This window comes from Sebastes umbrosus, chromosome 7 (assembly GCF_015220745.1).
Source record: "Sebastes umbrosus isolate fSebUmb1 chromosome 7, fSebUmb1.pri, whole genome shotgun sequence".
In the NCBI taxonomy this organism is placed as follows: Eukaryota; Metazoa; Chordata; class Actinopteri; order Perciformes; family Sebastidae; genus Sebastes; species Sebastes umbrosus.
The window spans coordinates 12,548,526-12,563,458 of record NC_051275.1 but is presented as its reverse complement, the minus strand read 5'-3'; the positions used below and the strand labels follow the sequence as shown (position 1 = coordinate 12,563,458).

The 14,933-nt window shown below is 40.7% G+C and overlaps 1 protein-coding gene across 1 annotated transcript; it reads left to right on the top strand.

The window, feature by feature from the left end:
- The first annotated feature begins 3,638 nt into the window (after positions 1-3,638).
- tsr1 (TSR1 ribosome maturation factor) lies at positions 3,639-14,164 on the top strand. Its single transcript, XM_037775881.1, has 15 exons — positions 3,639-3,807; positions 5,905-6,008; positions 6,103-6,331; positions 6,464-6,598; positions 6,728-7,182; positions 7,397-7,541; positions 8,146-8,345; positions 11,378-11,589; positions 11,730-11,889; positions 11,991-12,101; positions 12,222-12,354; positions 13,157-13,273; positions 13,438-13,578; positions 13,694-13,768; positions 13,864-14,164. Exons 1-15 carry the CDS (start codon positions 3,681-3,683, stop codon positions 14,040-14,042), a joined length of 2,523 nt encoding a protein of 840 aa, XP_037631809.1. The 5' UTR covers positions 3,639-3,680; the 3' UTR covers positions 14,043-14,164.
- Positions 14,165-14,933: the final 769 nt, after the last annotated feature.

The following is a 14,933-nucleotide window of genomic DNA, read 5'->3' as shown; positions in this document are numbered from 1 at the left end:
CTACTGGGAAATTAGTGCATGGGGCCAACATGGAAACTGTGACAAATCCACTTACAAAACATATTTCAGCCCATGTAGTCCCCATGTAGTACCCACATAGAACTTAAAGCTGGGACCAAGATGGGTCTTGGGTATGTTTCCCAGTTGGGGCCCACATAACACCCATTGTAATCCTGCATGGGATCCATGTGGGCAATTGACATTGGGTCATTATGGAACCCGTGGACAATCCCATATAGGGCCCATTTTTCACCCCATTTACTACCCACATGGGCCCCACATACAAAATGTTGGCTGGGTTAAGGTGGCATAATAGTTCATAGAGTCCAAAACATTGTTTTTCTCTTATGGCCTCTAATGAACATGGAAATGGTCAGTAGTTCATGGTAGTCTGCCATTTACTTTACTGTGACTCAGAGGGTAGAGCAGGTTATCCACCAATCGGAAGGTCGGTGGTTCGATCCCCAGCTGCTCAGGGTCACATGACGATGTGTTCTTAAGTAAGACACTTAACTCCAATTTGCTCCCGAAGGCAAAGCCATCAGTGTGTGAATGAGTATTTAGATTAGATCCTGATGGGCACAGTTGGCACCTTAGCAGCCTCTGCCATCAGTGTATGAATGGATGTATGAATGGGTGAATACTGACATGTAGTGTAAAGTGCTTTGAGTGGTCGGAAGACAGTGCTATATAAATGCAAGTCCATTTACCATCCAAGTCCATACTTTCTTTTATATTATTGTTGTTATTTTATTAGCTATTTATTTCTTATGTACAAGTGGAATTTTTGGTTTGATGGTGGCACCACAGAGAGGGTCAAAGGGTCATCAAAAACATAATTAATTCTCTTGGTACCATAAATATGAATAGCAAATTTTTTTAAGCAGTGATCCAACATGTTGGCTCATAAACATATTGTTTTGCCTAATGTTGGCAAATGTAAATTAAAAAGAAAAAAAAAAAAGTCCAGGGGATTACCAAAATCTTTAGGCATTGGGACCAAGCATACACTGTAGGCTATATATGTCAAATCCCATGTCAGACTGAACAGTAGTAGTGTTGATGGGTGATCAACAACGTCTTAGTTAGGCCCAGAAACATATGAAAAAACATGGACAGAAAGTCCATGAGAATTCGGGGGATACATCATTTCATTTCATTTCATTTTCTGAAACATGTTTTCTCAAAGACATTTGAATTACTGTAATGAAGCTTTGCAGTAGATATACGTCAATCTACCTCTGCAAAAAAAAGCAGATAAGCACATTTTGCTGTCATCCTGCCCTGGCCCATAAAAACATAATTCCAACACACGTACACAAATTCACAAGATAATGCTATGGTCCACACCAGGGAATTAACCAGTACAAACGTACTGTTCAGCTTCACTGTAATAGTGTGTTGTGTGCCTTGCCGTGGGGATCCTCAGTTGTTGTTGAAAGGCCAAACAGTGCATCTCAAGGCCCTCCACTGTATTTTTCTGGAGGGTGTAAACCAAAAATGTAATTGTTTTTAATTTCTGAAAAGGTTATAATAATTGGCAGCATACAGTAAATGAGGGCTTCTTCAAAACAGGATTTCCAGAGGTGACTGGGTGCACTTACATCATACTTAAAGAATCCTGACCGAGAGTATGCAATTTTTCTCTTTGGGCAGTGCATGATAGTCAGCTATTGTTTACTAATGTATTCTCTGCATTTGGTGGGTTTGTGTGCATGATGTAACAGGGTTTAGAAGAAACCCCTGTGGCTTCTCCTTCAAGTTCAAACCTTCTCTCTCTCTCTCTCTCTCTCTCTCTCTATCACTATACATGGTAACTCAGCAGCCTGTACAATAACCTGCCTGTTCCAAAGCCAACATGGCAAAGTTCTACTCAAGTTGGCTCTTGGAGGGCTTTTGGATCAGCTTCAATGTGAGTGGAGGAGGCTGCATTACTTTGACAAGCTTCCCCTTCACAGGGTGCGAATGGAAGATAAAGAAATACATAAATAATAATGATCATAATGATGTTGACGATGGCAGTTAAATAAAGTGGATGTATAAGAACATTTCTTGTTTCACAGGGCACATTACTCATCTTCCAGCAATGTAGTCTCCTCCCTTTTCAATTTCCTCTTTTTCTCCCTCTCTTTTTCTATTTTTCACCTTTTTTTCTTCAAGGTCATTTTCCAGATATAAAAACTCTGCATTTTCATTGCTGAAATTACTGATGTTTTTTTCTTTCTTCTTAAATTATTTTTTTGTGCTCAACAATAACACAGGAATGAATGAAAAGGTGTAGGAGCTGCAAGCTCAATCTTGACTGAAGTAATTGCATCTGTGGCTCCTTCATTTTTCTCTTGCCCCCCATCTCCTTCTCTTTTTACTTCCAGGTCAAAGCCAGTGTCTTTTGTTTAAAGAGACTTGTGAACTATAGAATTGAATAATTGGAAAGAAGCTAAGTAATTATAGAGTGATGAATGAATGAATGAAAAGAGGATTGAATATTAGAGGATGATGAAAGAGAGGATGGATACATCTATTCAGAGGAGGGTTTGAGCTCACACATCATATATACTATTATTTGTGATCATGTTTATTCCCTTTTATATATATATATATATATATATATATATATATTAAGTATGTACGATTGCTAAAATTACATAATACAGACTACGAACTGCATTAAAAGTTTCCAAAAATAACAGGAAAACTCATCTCTGATGCAATATTCACAGGAAACAATCTGCTAAAATATTATCTAAATTGCTCGTTATTGCGTTCACTCTGGGTTAATTGTACAGTTTATCACTTGTTCTGTAATGTTGTTATTATTATGCATTAAATATAATATGAAATATCCATGAAATGTGTCACTTAGTCAGGGGTCGTCAGTTCACTCGATAGAAAAGGGTTCCCTGAAGAAAAAATGTTGGGAAGTATGGGGGACGGAAAATCAAAAATAAATATATTAATCACTCATATATAACTATATCGACATAGTAACTTGGCTGTGAATGTATCTTAAACTTTGACAGACTAATACCTTCTGTAGAATGTTGTAATTTATTCAAATTTCTTTTATTGGTATTCTGTACAAAATCCAATAAATAATTGTATAAACAAATTATACCCCCCCATAACAATATTACTACACCATTAAATTAGCAGAGTTAATTTCATAAACAATTATATTTATACAGTACATATAAATGAATTAAATCCGATAGCAAAATAAATGAAACATATACCAATTTTTTTTTTAATTAAATTAAAAAAAAGAATAAAAAAAGGAAAGGATAGAAAAAACAGAAAAATAAGTAAATTAAAAATAATAATAAATAAATAAAAAAACTAAATAAAAAAAAAACTAAGTATAAGTTGAGAATTATATGTATTGTGGGGTCAGCAGTTTAAAACTTCAATGTCAGTTGTATCCATTTGGATGTTGTAATTTAATGTAGCCTTCATACATAAAATATGTTAGAGTCTCGTTTTTCTTGCTTAAATTTTATTCGGTAAATACAGAAATGTAATTGCAGTATCAATTCATGAAAATTTGTGCAAAATGCTTCCCATGAACATAATGTTCACGTGATGATGACCTAGGCTTTTATTTTGAAGAAAAAGTGTAAGGACACGCCCCTTGTCATGACGTAGACGCCAGTGCGGAAGTACATGGCCTGCCTTGTTCCCACATGGTGAAGATGGCTGCGAATGAGGAAAAACAACAGGGCCACAGACCAGGCGTATTTAAACAGAAAAACAAAGGCCACAAACATGGCAAGCACAGGACGAAAGGTGAAATCGAGAGAGAAAACAAAGGTAAGACGTGTTCAGGTATAAAGTGTTACTTAACAGCTGCTGTTAGCCTGTGGCTGTGGCTTTGCTCCCATCTGCAAACACACGTGTTGAGTTTTCTAGTGGGCTTCGGGGTGGCATCAGTTACGCAGAGATAATGTGCTACATGTAAATAAAAAAAATACATCTCTTTGTAAGAAATGACCTACAGTGTGACTTTGGTAAATGCACCTAATTGCTAGTGTACATCCTTCAGTTGACCCATGCCCTTTTAAAGCCCTGGGAACCAATCAGATCTCCCAGACGTCTCAGGAGAGAAACACAGTTGTCATTGTTGTTTTTTTTATTATTATTATTGCAAAATGTTAAATGGAGTTCTTCATAACTCAGAATTTTACATGCATGTATTTTTTTTATCATCACACATCATTAAATTGGAATTGCAACATTGTAGGTCATACATAATGCCACTCAGTCAGGGAATGAAATTAGCCCCTGCCACCTGCCAAATACAGGATAAATGTTGGCTGTGACAGGTGAAAATATCAGGACACCTGCCACCATGGCAGACATAAAAAGCAATTCTAAAGCCTAAATTAAATATATGGTAACACTTCATTTTACAGGTCCACGGAGTTCATGGTAATTAGGTAATAATTAGCAAGTAACCTGTGTGAAATTTCTTTGGAATTACTGCCAAATTACCCCAATATTTACCTATACATTTATTGAAAATTACTTAATTATAAACATTATTTAATAATTATATTCCGCTATTTCTCAATAGCTGGTAATTTATTTAATACATTTCCAGCAAAAGAATACAAAGTGAATTCATATGCTTTATTTCCATGTCTGCTGGTAAATAGATAATAATTAGCAAATAACTTTGGCAATAATTCCAAAGAAATTTCAAATAGGTAACTTGCTAATCATCATCTAATTACCATTTAATTTGTAGACCTGTAAAATTAAGTGTTACCAAATATAGTCATGGATTAAGGTTACATGATATATTCCATAATTCTACGGTCTGGTACCACTGACTCAGTGTTTACAATTTTACCTAGAAGACTCTACCTAGAATTCAGAAGTGGCAGACAAAAAAAATGAGTGGCCGGTAGAGATGTTCAGTGACATGCCACAATGGCAGGTGAGGAAAAAGGTTAATTTCTGACCCTGCACCCAGTATATTTGCACTGCAACTTACACTACAAGTGTATGTGATTATATCATACAACAACATACACACATTCAATTGAGAAGCTATTGCGAAGTTACAGCTTAAAGGAATAGCTGAGTAGTCTTGACATGGAGGGGTTTGAGTTACACACTGCAAATAGAAGTATGGACTTTATTTCAGTCTGCATATCTTAATATACACAAGAGAGGATCCTGTTTAACTGAGCTGAGAGTCTGTCAGATAGAAATGAACTGCAGCAAATGGGACAAACAAACAAAAACTACACAACTTTTATATTGTCAGACAAACTGTTGGTTCACCGCAATATCTCCTTCCATAGAATCTGAACTAATGTCCATGTATCTATATCTGTAAGTTTAGTATTTATAGAAGATTTCTATTTCAAGTAGATATGAACTATTCCTCCCTTGTTGTCACTAGTTGAGAGAGGTGTTGATTGAACTCTGTGATAACTTTTGAGGTGTTACATTGTTTTTGGGTCTACTTGTAATGACAACAAAGTATGTCCTCAAAAATTATCCATCAAATCAATACTGTTCTAAGAATTTAAGAAAAAAACTGAACATTATAAGCCTCGAAAAGTCAAGGCAGTCTTTGTTGCAGGGCTGTTGCATTGGATTGCACTGAACTCGACAGTTGTTTTTACCGTTCAATATGAGTTTGCAGTGATTGACACAAGCAGATTGTATGCAAAGCAGCACATGATTACTTGCATGCATTAACATGTTGCAGCAGGGTGGTTGTGGTTTGTTTGCACAGTTGAGACATTCTTTTGCACTTTGTTTTTCATACAGTGCAGATACTATGAGGATTGCTCAATAAAGCATCCAAATCAGCCTTTGCAAGTGTGCACCTACATATGTATTTACCATCTTTTACAACATAGTAATAAATCCTTGTGTTGACCTGTCTCTCAGGGAGAGTGTCAGTGACGGCCCTTACCAAAAAACAGAGGAAGGAGCAAAAGAGGATGGACAGAAGGCACAAAGCCAGCCAGCTGCGCAGGAATAAGAAAGACATGGTACGTTTTTATTTCACTCTCATGAAGAATAATCTCCTTTTGAATTCCTGATCGGTGTTGCTGAGTGTCCGTGTGTTTCTTTGTCTTTTTTTAGGTCTTGACAGAAAAGCGACGTCTAGGCACCAGGGACGGTCCTCCTCATTTGGTCGCTGTGGTGTCCCTCCACGCTTTGGTCGACGCTGCTGCTGTCACCAAACTGCTGCGCGGGGAGGGCGCCGGAGGCGTCGTACATCAGGAGCGGTGCGTCAGTGGCGTCAGCGACAGCTTTGGGCTGCTCCTGCCTCGTTTTAAGCAGAGGTTCACCTTCCTCAGCCAAAGCACGGGTATGTATTGAGTGATATGGAACAGTTATTGCTGATTGTTCCATGTTATAGGCCTTTGTTGTACTATTTTGTCTTTGTTTTGGGAATTATGTTGTCCCATTCTGAAACTTCTGTAATGGTTTCTTTGGACAGCTGACATACACTCCCTGCTGGATGTGGCAAAGATTGCAGACAGCCTTGTATTTCTGCTGGACTCTACTGAAGGTTGGGACAGCTACGGAGATTACTGTCTGTCCTGCCTCTTTGCCCAGGGCCTCCCCAGCCATGGTGGGTATAAACCTGAACGCTCCTTTGACACTGGGATTGACTGTTGTTGCAGCAGATTTTATGCATGATTTCAGATTTTTTATAGTATACATTTTCTTGTCTCTCTATCCCTAAATCCACCCCATGCAGCACTGGTGTGTCAGGGTGTGTCTGATCTTCCTGTGAAGAAGCGGGTTGAGTCCAGAAGAGTCCTGTCAAAGATCACAGAGATCCGTTTCCCCGATGCCCGTCTCTTCCCTCTGGATTCGGAGCAGGACGCTACTCTACTCCTCAGACACCTGGGCACTCAGAGACAGAGAAAGCTCGGCTTCCGCTCCAGACGTTCCCATCTCCTGGCTCAGCACATCACTTTTACGCCCAACAGCCCCACTGAGGGGACAGGCAGCGGACCCACCGGCCTGGGCACCCTCTGTGTCTCTGGGTACGTCCGCGGCCGCCCTCTACAAGTTGACAGACTGGTGCACATCAGCGGACATGGAGACTTTCAGCTCAGTCAGATTGATGCTCCATCAGACCCTCTTCCCCTCATCTTTACAGCAGCCAGACCAGCAAAGACTGGCAAGGAAGGAGAAGTTGACATGCTGGTAGGTGGAGAGACTTGAAACATCCCACTGAATATCCGCTGTTCTTAAAAATGTAAATGTCACGATATGAGTGATAGTAAGTGGGCTACAACATGCAAAAACACTGCTATGGTCCGAGTTGACCTTTAACACATTATTGTTTTGGAAGTTCTTTGCAGTTAGTTTAATCTCAACAGTTCTCATTCGCCTCAGTCATCATCTGTGTTCCCCACAGGATCGAGGTGATGATGAGGCTCCAGTGAGGGTGCTCATGAAAGCAGACCCATCCTCTAGGGAGAGTCTGCATGCTGAGGCCGAGGTGGACCCCATGGACGGAGAGCAGACGTGGCCAACGGAAACCGAGATTCTGGAAGCTGAAGGTGCAGAAACAGAACGTACACATGATAGCATTTTGAGATGATAGAATCGGTAAGATGAGGATAAGACATAGTTCAGTGTCGGGGTTGGAGCAATCACAGTTTGTTTTTGTGTTGGAGCGATCTTGTTGCACTGGGATCAACACCAAATTATCACTGTGAGAGAGGTCACCCTGGCAAGCCTTCAAGTGACTGGAAATAATTGTATTGAGGAAACTTTGTACAAATGATGCTGGTTTGCCACATTTTCCTTGATTACAGTTCTATATCACACTGTGATCTAACATCTTGGAGTGAGTTTTAATAGATAAAAATAGATTTGATAGATAAACATGACCAGGGAGTTACAGAAAAAAATGTGTACATAGCTGTCATGTCACCTCCAATTAGCTCAAACCAAAGAGAAACTGTACATTTGCAATATTTTGTTTGCTTACAAGCACCTGACACAAAATCATTTCCGGCAACCAGAAATGATTTGTGTACTAAAATGCCTTTCTTCATTTAAAATGTGGTTAGTTTAAAGAAACTTGGCTATGTACAATTAAACCTGCCACAAGAAGACAGGACTCTAAATGTCTCTTTGCTGTTCCTCTCTGGTGTTTAGAGGCCAGGAAGAGCAAACGTGTGATGAAGGTCCCCAAAGGAACATCGGAATACCAGGCCTCGTGGATTGTCGATGACGACGAGGAGAATGGAGAGATAGACGAAGAAAGCAGTGAAGAGGACGATGATGACGACGACATGTTGGACGAGGCCATGGACGGAGAGGACGAGGACGAGGACAATATGTCTCAGATATCTCAGGTATGTTAAGCCTTTATCACAGACAGCGGAGAGATGAGTGGAAGGTCGCTATGTTAACCTCTAAGCCATGGTGCTCTTCACAGGTACACGCATAACAGAAGGAAGCTTGGTCTCGATTATCGATCATTTTTCTTTGGCATACTCTATATCTCTATAGTTTGAATAATTCAAGAGGCAGTATGATTGCAGGGTGTCAAAGGAAACACTAGTGCTCAAATATGTTTGAACAAAGTCAGGTAAAAACTTTGAGTCCAGCAAAAATAAGCACAAATGTCCACTGCAAGTTTGCAGATACCAAGCTGTCATTTTCAAATTGTCGATTTTCTTGAAACTAAAAAAGGGAGCAATGATATGGATTTAGTTTATAATGATAGGAGTTAGATAAAATGCTCAAACCCTCACTTTGTGGGAGTCTACAAATATTCTCAATTATTAAAATTGTTGTTCATTTTTGTTTTTTAATTGATTTGATCAATTAAAGGGCATGTCCATTATTATCATTACTTTTTTTAGGTTTCCTATCATTGTATCACTGTAGCTTCCCAGTGGGGTTCCCTGTGTATTCAAATCCGAAAATAACATTTTTTGTCAAAGTATGTACTGTATGTTTTAACATCAAAATGTTATTTTCCCAAGCCCTTCTAAAATCTTTTTCCCACATGACCTGATGTAGGTTTCTACATAATGATACTGCTACATATACAGTATATATAGTCAGTGCATTAATGTTACATCTAGTAACTTGGATGGCAGACAGGAGTACCGGCACGGAAGATAAGCAGTGTACTGCTGTGGACGTCACGTTCGTTTGGATCCGAAAGTCACACAATAACACAAACAAACTAACCGATCAATGCAACGGTAGACCAGCGACTCCCATGTTCTGCGAGGTAAAATGACTGTTTTTGTGAATGTAGTCTGGTGGTTTGGAAAACAGCGTCAGCTTCAGTTCCCCGTTGAAAAGGGCTATCTGACGGCGAGGTGAAGGGGGTGAAAATATTCTAAATATAGCGTACATTTAAAGTGATATTGATTTTTTTTTTTGTAGGTGGCTAAATACGTTTTTCTGCCGCTCCCGTCCACAGCCGCTTTACCTCTGAAGCTGAAGCTATTATATCGCTCTCTTCAAAGCCACCAGACTTCATTCACAAAAGCTGTAATTTTTACCTCGCAGAACGTGGAAGTGTACATACAACCCCACTTTAAAAAATCCGAACTAACCCTTCTGTTATTTCCAAACTTGGCACACAATAACTTTGACTCAGCTAGTTATTCATAACCTTATTGATTAGCTTTGATCAGCTTACTTTGGTAACCTACGTCACTGCTTTTTGTGAACGGCTCAGTGGGCGTTTCCGTTTGGAAAAAGTGGAGCAGTACGCAGATGGACCGCCCTTTAATAGTTTCAGCAAAAGAGGGTTAGTTTGTTCAGCTGCTTCTTGTTGTCATAGCAACAGTGTGGCTGCAGTCAGACAGTGTAATCTCCTGGAGGATGATGAGGACAGTAATCTGTGTGGAGAAGCTCTGAAAGGGTGAGCGTCAGTTTGTTCCGGGGGCCGGAGCGGTGCATACGTGACCCACGGTCAGTGCACCTCGTAACTAGAGAGGCACTGTTTGTTTTCTCAGTGTCTGTCGCTGGCCTGCAGTGCCAGGCTGCTCACCACCACAACAATAGTGTTTGGAGCAGGAGTCCCGAGAGAAGCCTCCTGTCTTCCTGTCCTGTGAACAGAACTTCCCGTCTGGACGAAGGGAGGGGTTCGACCATTTATTTATTTCCAGCTCTGCTTGAAAAGAAAGTCGGGGAAGCTCTCCCTTACGCAACAGGTTCATTACGATCCGTGATTGTTATTAGTGTTTGATGTCGAGGTTAACGCACAGGGATACGTATTTAGGAGAGGGTAACAATGGGGAAAAGGGTACTTCAAATGATAATGATTATTATTATTGCAGCGAGGATGTTGGAAAGGTTGTGAATCAACCCCATGCTGGGTGCTTTCCCCTCATGTGTCTGGCTCTGCCTGTAATCTGCCAGTTGAGTGAGCACTTTAAAGCATGTCCTCTTTGATGATTCATTTCCTCATACAAATATATTGCCCACGGAAGTCGAGTTTTTAGATATTGTGAAGAGCGAATGTCTGGAAACACCATAGACGGTCGTTTTGTAGACACACTGGGAACGACACACGATTTAAATATATGCAAAACCAGGGGTTCCCATAGTTTGAATTCTGGCAGCTCCTTATCACATACCGACTCACAACACGGTCCTTATTGTAGCCGGGTCAGTCTTGTTTATGTTTGGCTGTAATACAATTTCTATATTTAAAATCTCTTTGAGTGCACTTGTGTTCCCAACATGTGCATCTGGTCATTGTTTGTAAAATATCGAGGCTGCAATTTAGAAAAATGGGGAGGCAAAAAGCTGCGTATATATAAAAATAGCTTTTGTAATAAGAGGAGTGCAACAACAGTATTACTTCTACAGAACCTATGCATATCTTGATTTGGTTTTGTAAGTGCAAAAGGATTGAACAGTGAAATCTTTGAGGTAGTGGCTCATAGTTTGATCAGGGGAAGCCTCTAGCAGTAAGGGAAGGGGGGAAAACAAATCCACACAGCATAGTATCGTGATATTTTGCGTGGCAATATTGTATTGTTACACAGCCGTCAAGTATCGGATCTTTTAATTTACAAACTATTAACCTCTTAACAATCCAACGCTATTCTGTCTTTCAGAGGTTGTAGCAGGCTCAGTTTTAAAGCTAGAGTGAAAATATTGGTATCATATGAAACTAGAAAACCTAAGAAATCCATTGGTACTGCCTCCACCCCAACACTAGAGGTTGTGACCGAGCTATCATATCTAAAAAAACAAACATTATTTTTGGCTATTTGAATTGATAACACATAGACAAGAGAAATCACAAATTAATTTTGGACTAGCAACTTCTTAATGTTGGTAATGGGCACATATAAGGGTACAGGAAGCTATTTCATATTGAGGAAAATTGTACTATATCGTCTCTGTGCAGGAGCCAGGTTCAGGCTGTGGTTCAGATGAAGAACAAGAGGAGGAGGAGGAAGAGTTGTGCTCCACAGAGCAAGGTGGAGCAGATCAGCGCTATGATCAGCACATTGATAAAGTCGCAGAAGAAGAAGGCCTAAAACGCTACCGCGAGGCTCGAGCCAACGAGCTGTTTCCCGACGAGGTGGACACGCCCCTCGACGTGGCGGCTAGAATCAGGTCAGTTCTGCTTTCTTCTCTCCTGGACGACGAATAAATATGCGAGTGATGTGAATTTAGGTTAGAGGGAAAACAAATTTGGAGAGAATGTACTTCATGCAGTTTGATCATTGCCATATTTCGTTCTGTTGCCTGTCTAGGTTCCAGCGCTACAGAGGCCTAAAAAGTTTCCGCTCCTCGCCGTGGGACTCCATGGAGAACTTGCCCCTCAACTACTCGCGTATCTTCCAGTTCCAGAGTTTTGATCGCACTCGCCGCCGCATACTGGCCGAGGCTGCAGCTGAGGAAGAGGGAGCCATGGTAACAAAGGAAAAAAAAAAAAAAAAGAGTGTCTGTCTTCATTTGTAAATACACTTTTGTTCGATCTTTCTTCACTGACTCTGCTGCCCCTTCTGTTTCAGGTGGGCTGGTATGTGACGCTGCACATCATCGACGTGCCATTTTCTGTGATGGAGAGCGTCCAGTCAGGCAGACCTCTGATGATGGTGTCTCTCTTGCCCCATGAACAGAAGGTCCGATCCACAGTTTTTGACATCCGAAAGCCTTTATTCCTGTCCCGTTTGTCACACTGACAGTCCTGTATTACTGTTAATGACTTTTCTGACCTCTTTTATTTCTTCCTCTGTGCACAGATGTCAGTGATGCACCTCCTGGTGAGGAGACACCCCAGCAACACAGAGCCGATCAAATCTAAAGAGGAGCTGGTGTTCCACTGTGGATTTCGGAGGTTCAGGGCGTCTCCCATCTTCTCTCAGCACACTTCAGGTAGAACACCTTTTTAATCGAGCAAACGTGTCTCTCAGCATACTCCTATCTCAGCCTTATTGTCTTCTTAATTAAACAGAATTGCCCCAATACAGAAGACCTGAGAGCTAGAAATGACCCCGTCTACACAAAGTTGGTAGAAAAATAACTACTACATATTAAGGGCTCACTCACACCAGCATTAACAGTTCCATTTGGTACCAAAATCAATTCATTTCAATGGAACTGTCCTATTTTATTGTGTTCGCACCGCAAGAACTAGGAACAATAGTATTTCTTAGAAAGCCGTTTAAGGGACTTTTTAAGTTCCTATTTCAGAGAAGTTACCCTCCCAGCACAAGAGGAACGGTGAGTGACGCAAGTGTACGGTGATTAATTGAACACATGAGCCAGTGCAGCACCGGCAACCACCATTTTTAAACACTGTTTAGCCGTGTTAACAACAGACAACACAAAACACAAACGACAGATCGTAACGAAATAAATGGAAGAAAATACGGACAAATGGACCGTCAGCGAAGTCCAGTAGTCAACTCGGTCATGAGCACACAGCCACTGAGCAAAAGAACGAGTGCGAACCACTTCGCTTCAGCGTCTTGCTTGTTTTTTCTGGTTATAGGACAGTGTCCTTACGCGAACCCAATTATTCGTCGTTTGATAGCATTATGGATTTGTTGTTAACTTCTATTCAAGAACATATTAGCAGATTGCAGAAGCAGGTGGTCTGAAACACATTTAGCTGCTGGGATATACAGAAGTAAATGAATTATTGAGTGTTGAACTGGGCTCTGCTCACCTCTAGCTGACAAGCACAAGATGGAGCGCTTCCTCGGGCCAGATGCCCCCACCGTGGTGTCGGTGTTCGCTCCCATCACCTTCCCCCCCGCGGGAATCCTGCTCTTCAAACAAAAGGACGATGGTGAGATGAAAAGTTCTGTGTTTACTTGAGAATGAGTAGATTTCATTCGTGGTCTGGCTGCCTTGATTTTAAACTTTTGACCATCAGTTCCCTTGTCTGTTTTTTTATTTGATTATCCACTGATTCTGTACTGGTATTGTGTTCTTGTTACTGTGCCTTTGTAGGCATCCAGGACCTGGTGGCTACAGGCAGTCTGCTCAGCTGTGACCCTCGGCGTGTCATGCTGAAGAGGCTCGTAGTGAGCGGACACCCGTTCAAAATTAACCGGCGCTCCGCGGTTGTCCGTTACATGTTCTTTAACAGGGGTAAGGAGGATGTTCACATACTTTTACATTACTACGACTGCAGAATATTACTGAACGTTTGACTTCTCTGTGGCTTTAAAGCATCATGGTTCTTTTATTTCTCTCTCTGCGACAGATGATATCATGTGGTTCAAGCCAGTGGAGCTGCGAACAAAGTGGGGTCGGAGAGGCCACATCAAGGAGGCTTTAGGTGAGAAAAGGTTACAACGAAACTCGGCGTCAGCAACACAACGTCTGTTATCTGTATAATTCTGACTGTCGTATTTTTTTTTTTTATCTTTTAAGGAACACACGGTCACATGAAGTGTGTATTTGATAATCAGCTGCGCTCTCAAGACACTGTCCTGATGAATTTGTACAAGAGAGTGTATCCTCGCTGGACATATGACCCCTACGTGCCCTTGTCTTTACCCTGGGTCAAGAGAGAGGTCACCGTGGACATGGACGACTTGGACATGGAGTAGTGGAGGGTCAACACGACAACGTAACAAAGACACAGGACATGTATTTTTCATAAATACTTTACATCAGTGTGATCACATAACCTGTGTAATGTGTATTAAATATAACTGTTTTGATCCAAAGTGTTTCTTTGTTAATTATTGTTCAAGCCATTTTTGCTATGAAGCCTCCAACTTGCTGCCGAGTCTGTTTCGGCCACTAGATGGCAGCGATGAATAAGTCTTCATAAAGCTTCTTTGTTTGAGCAACTCTTAACTTTGTTTAAAATGGGTCAAAAATGAGTGACTTCCACTGAACAAATATTGCTGTGTGTGTGTTGAGTAGTTTAGAATTAAATGAGGGCCGTTGCCAGAGCAACTGGCAGGTCAATAATAGTTTTTACATTAGTCATGTATCAAGCCCATTACACTGGCAACTTTGAAGTCATGCAGCTGTGGCTCAAAGCCTGCAGTCACGCTAAAATGCACTAACTGGGACAAAATCATAATATAGATCATGTTTGTGATATTTGAGGGGAACTACGCCCATCGTCAAAATTCATACATTTTATTCCTACGGTCTAAAACAGTCCAAAAAATATTAGTAAACATAAACAACTCTCTCCCAAATCCAAAAAACTAGAGTGCCAAAACTCAAACATGTGATGTCATCAAGTATAAAGTCTGGAACTCCTCCAGTGACAATGAATTGGCAAAGATGTTATAGATCAGAGGTTTTCAAAGTGGGAAGCGGGGCTCCAAAGAGTTTCTGGGGAGTCTCAGTAAATGGAAGTGAAAAAATATAACATTAGTTATCAAAAGAAGATCATATAGAATAGCCTAAATGTGTGTGATTTGGTTAAAGAGAGAGTTCAGAGATGCAGTTTTGGGGAATTTTACTGTCTTTTCCTCTTT

Bases quoted from the DNA above. Each gene is read 5' to 3' on its own strand.
- tsr1 (XM_037775881.1), top strand. From the start codon at position 3,681: ATGGTGAAGATGGCTGCGAATGAGGAAAAACAACAGGGCCACAGACCA. The intron at 3,808-5,904 runs GTAAGACGTGTT...CCTGTCTCTCAG, and splicing joins AATCGAGAGAGAAAACAAAG to GGAGAGTGTCAGTGACGGCC. The intron at 7,183-7,396 runs GTAGGTGGAGAG...TGTTCCCCACAG, and splicing joins AAGGAGAAGTTGACATGCTG to GATCGAGGTGATGATGAGGC.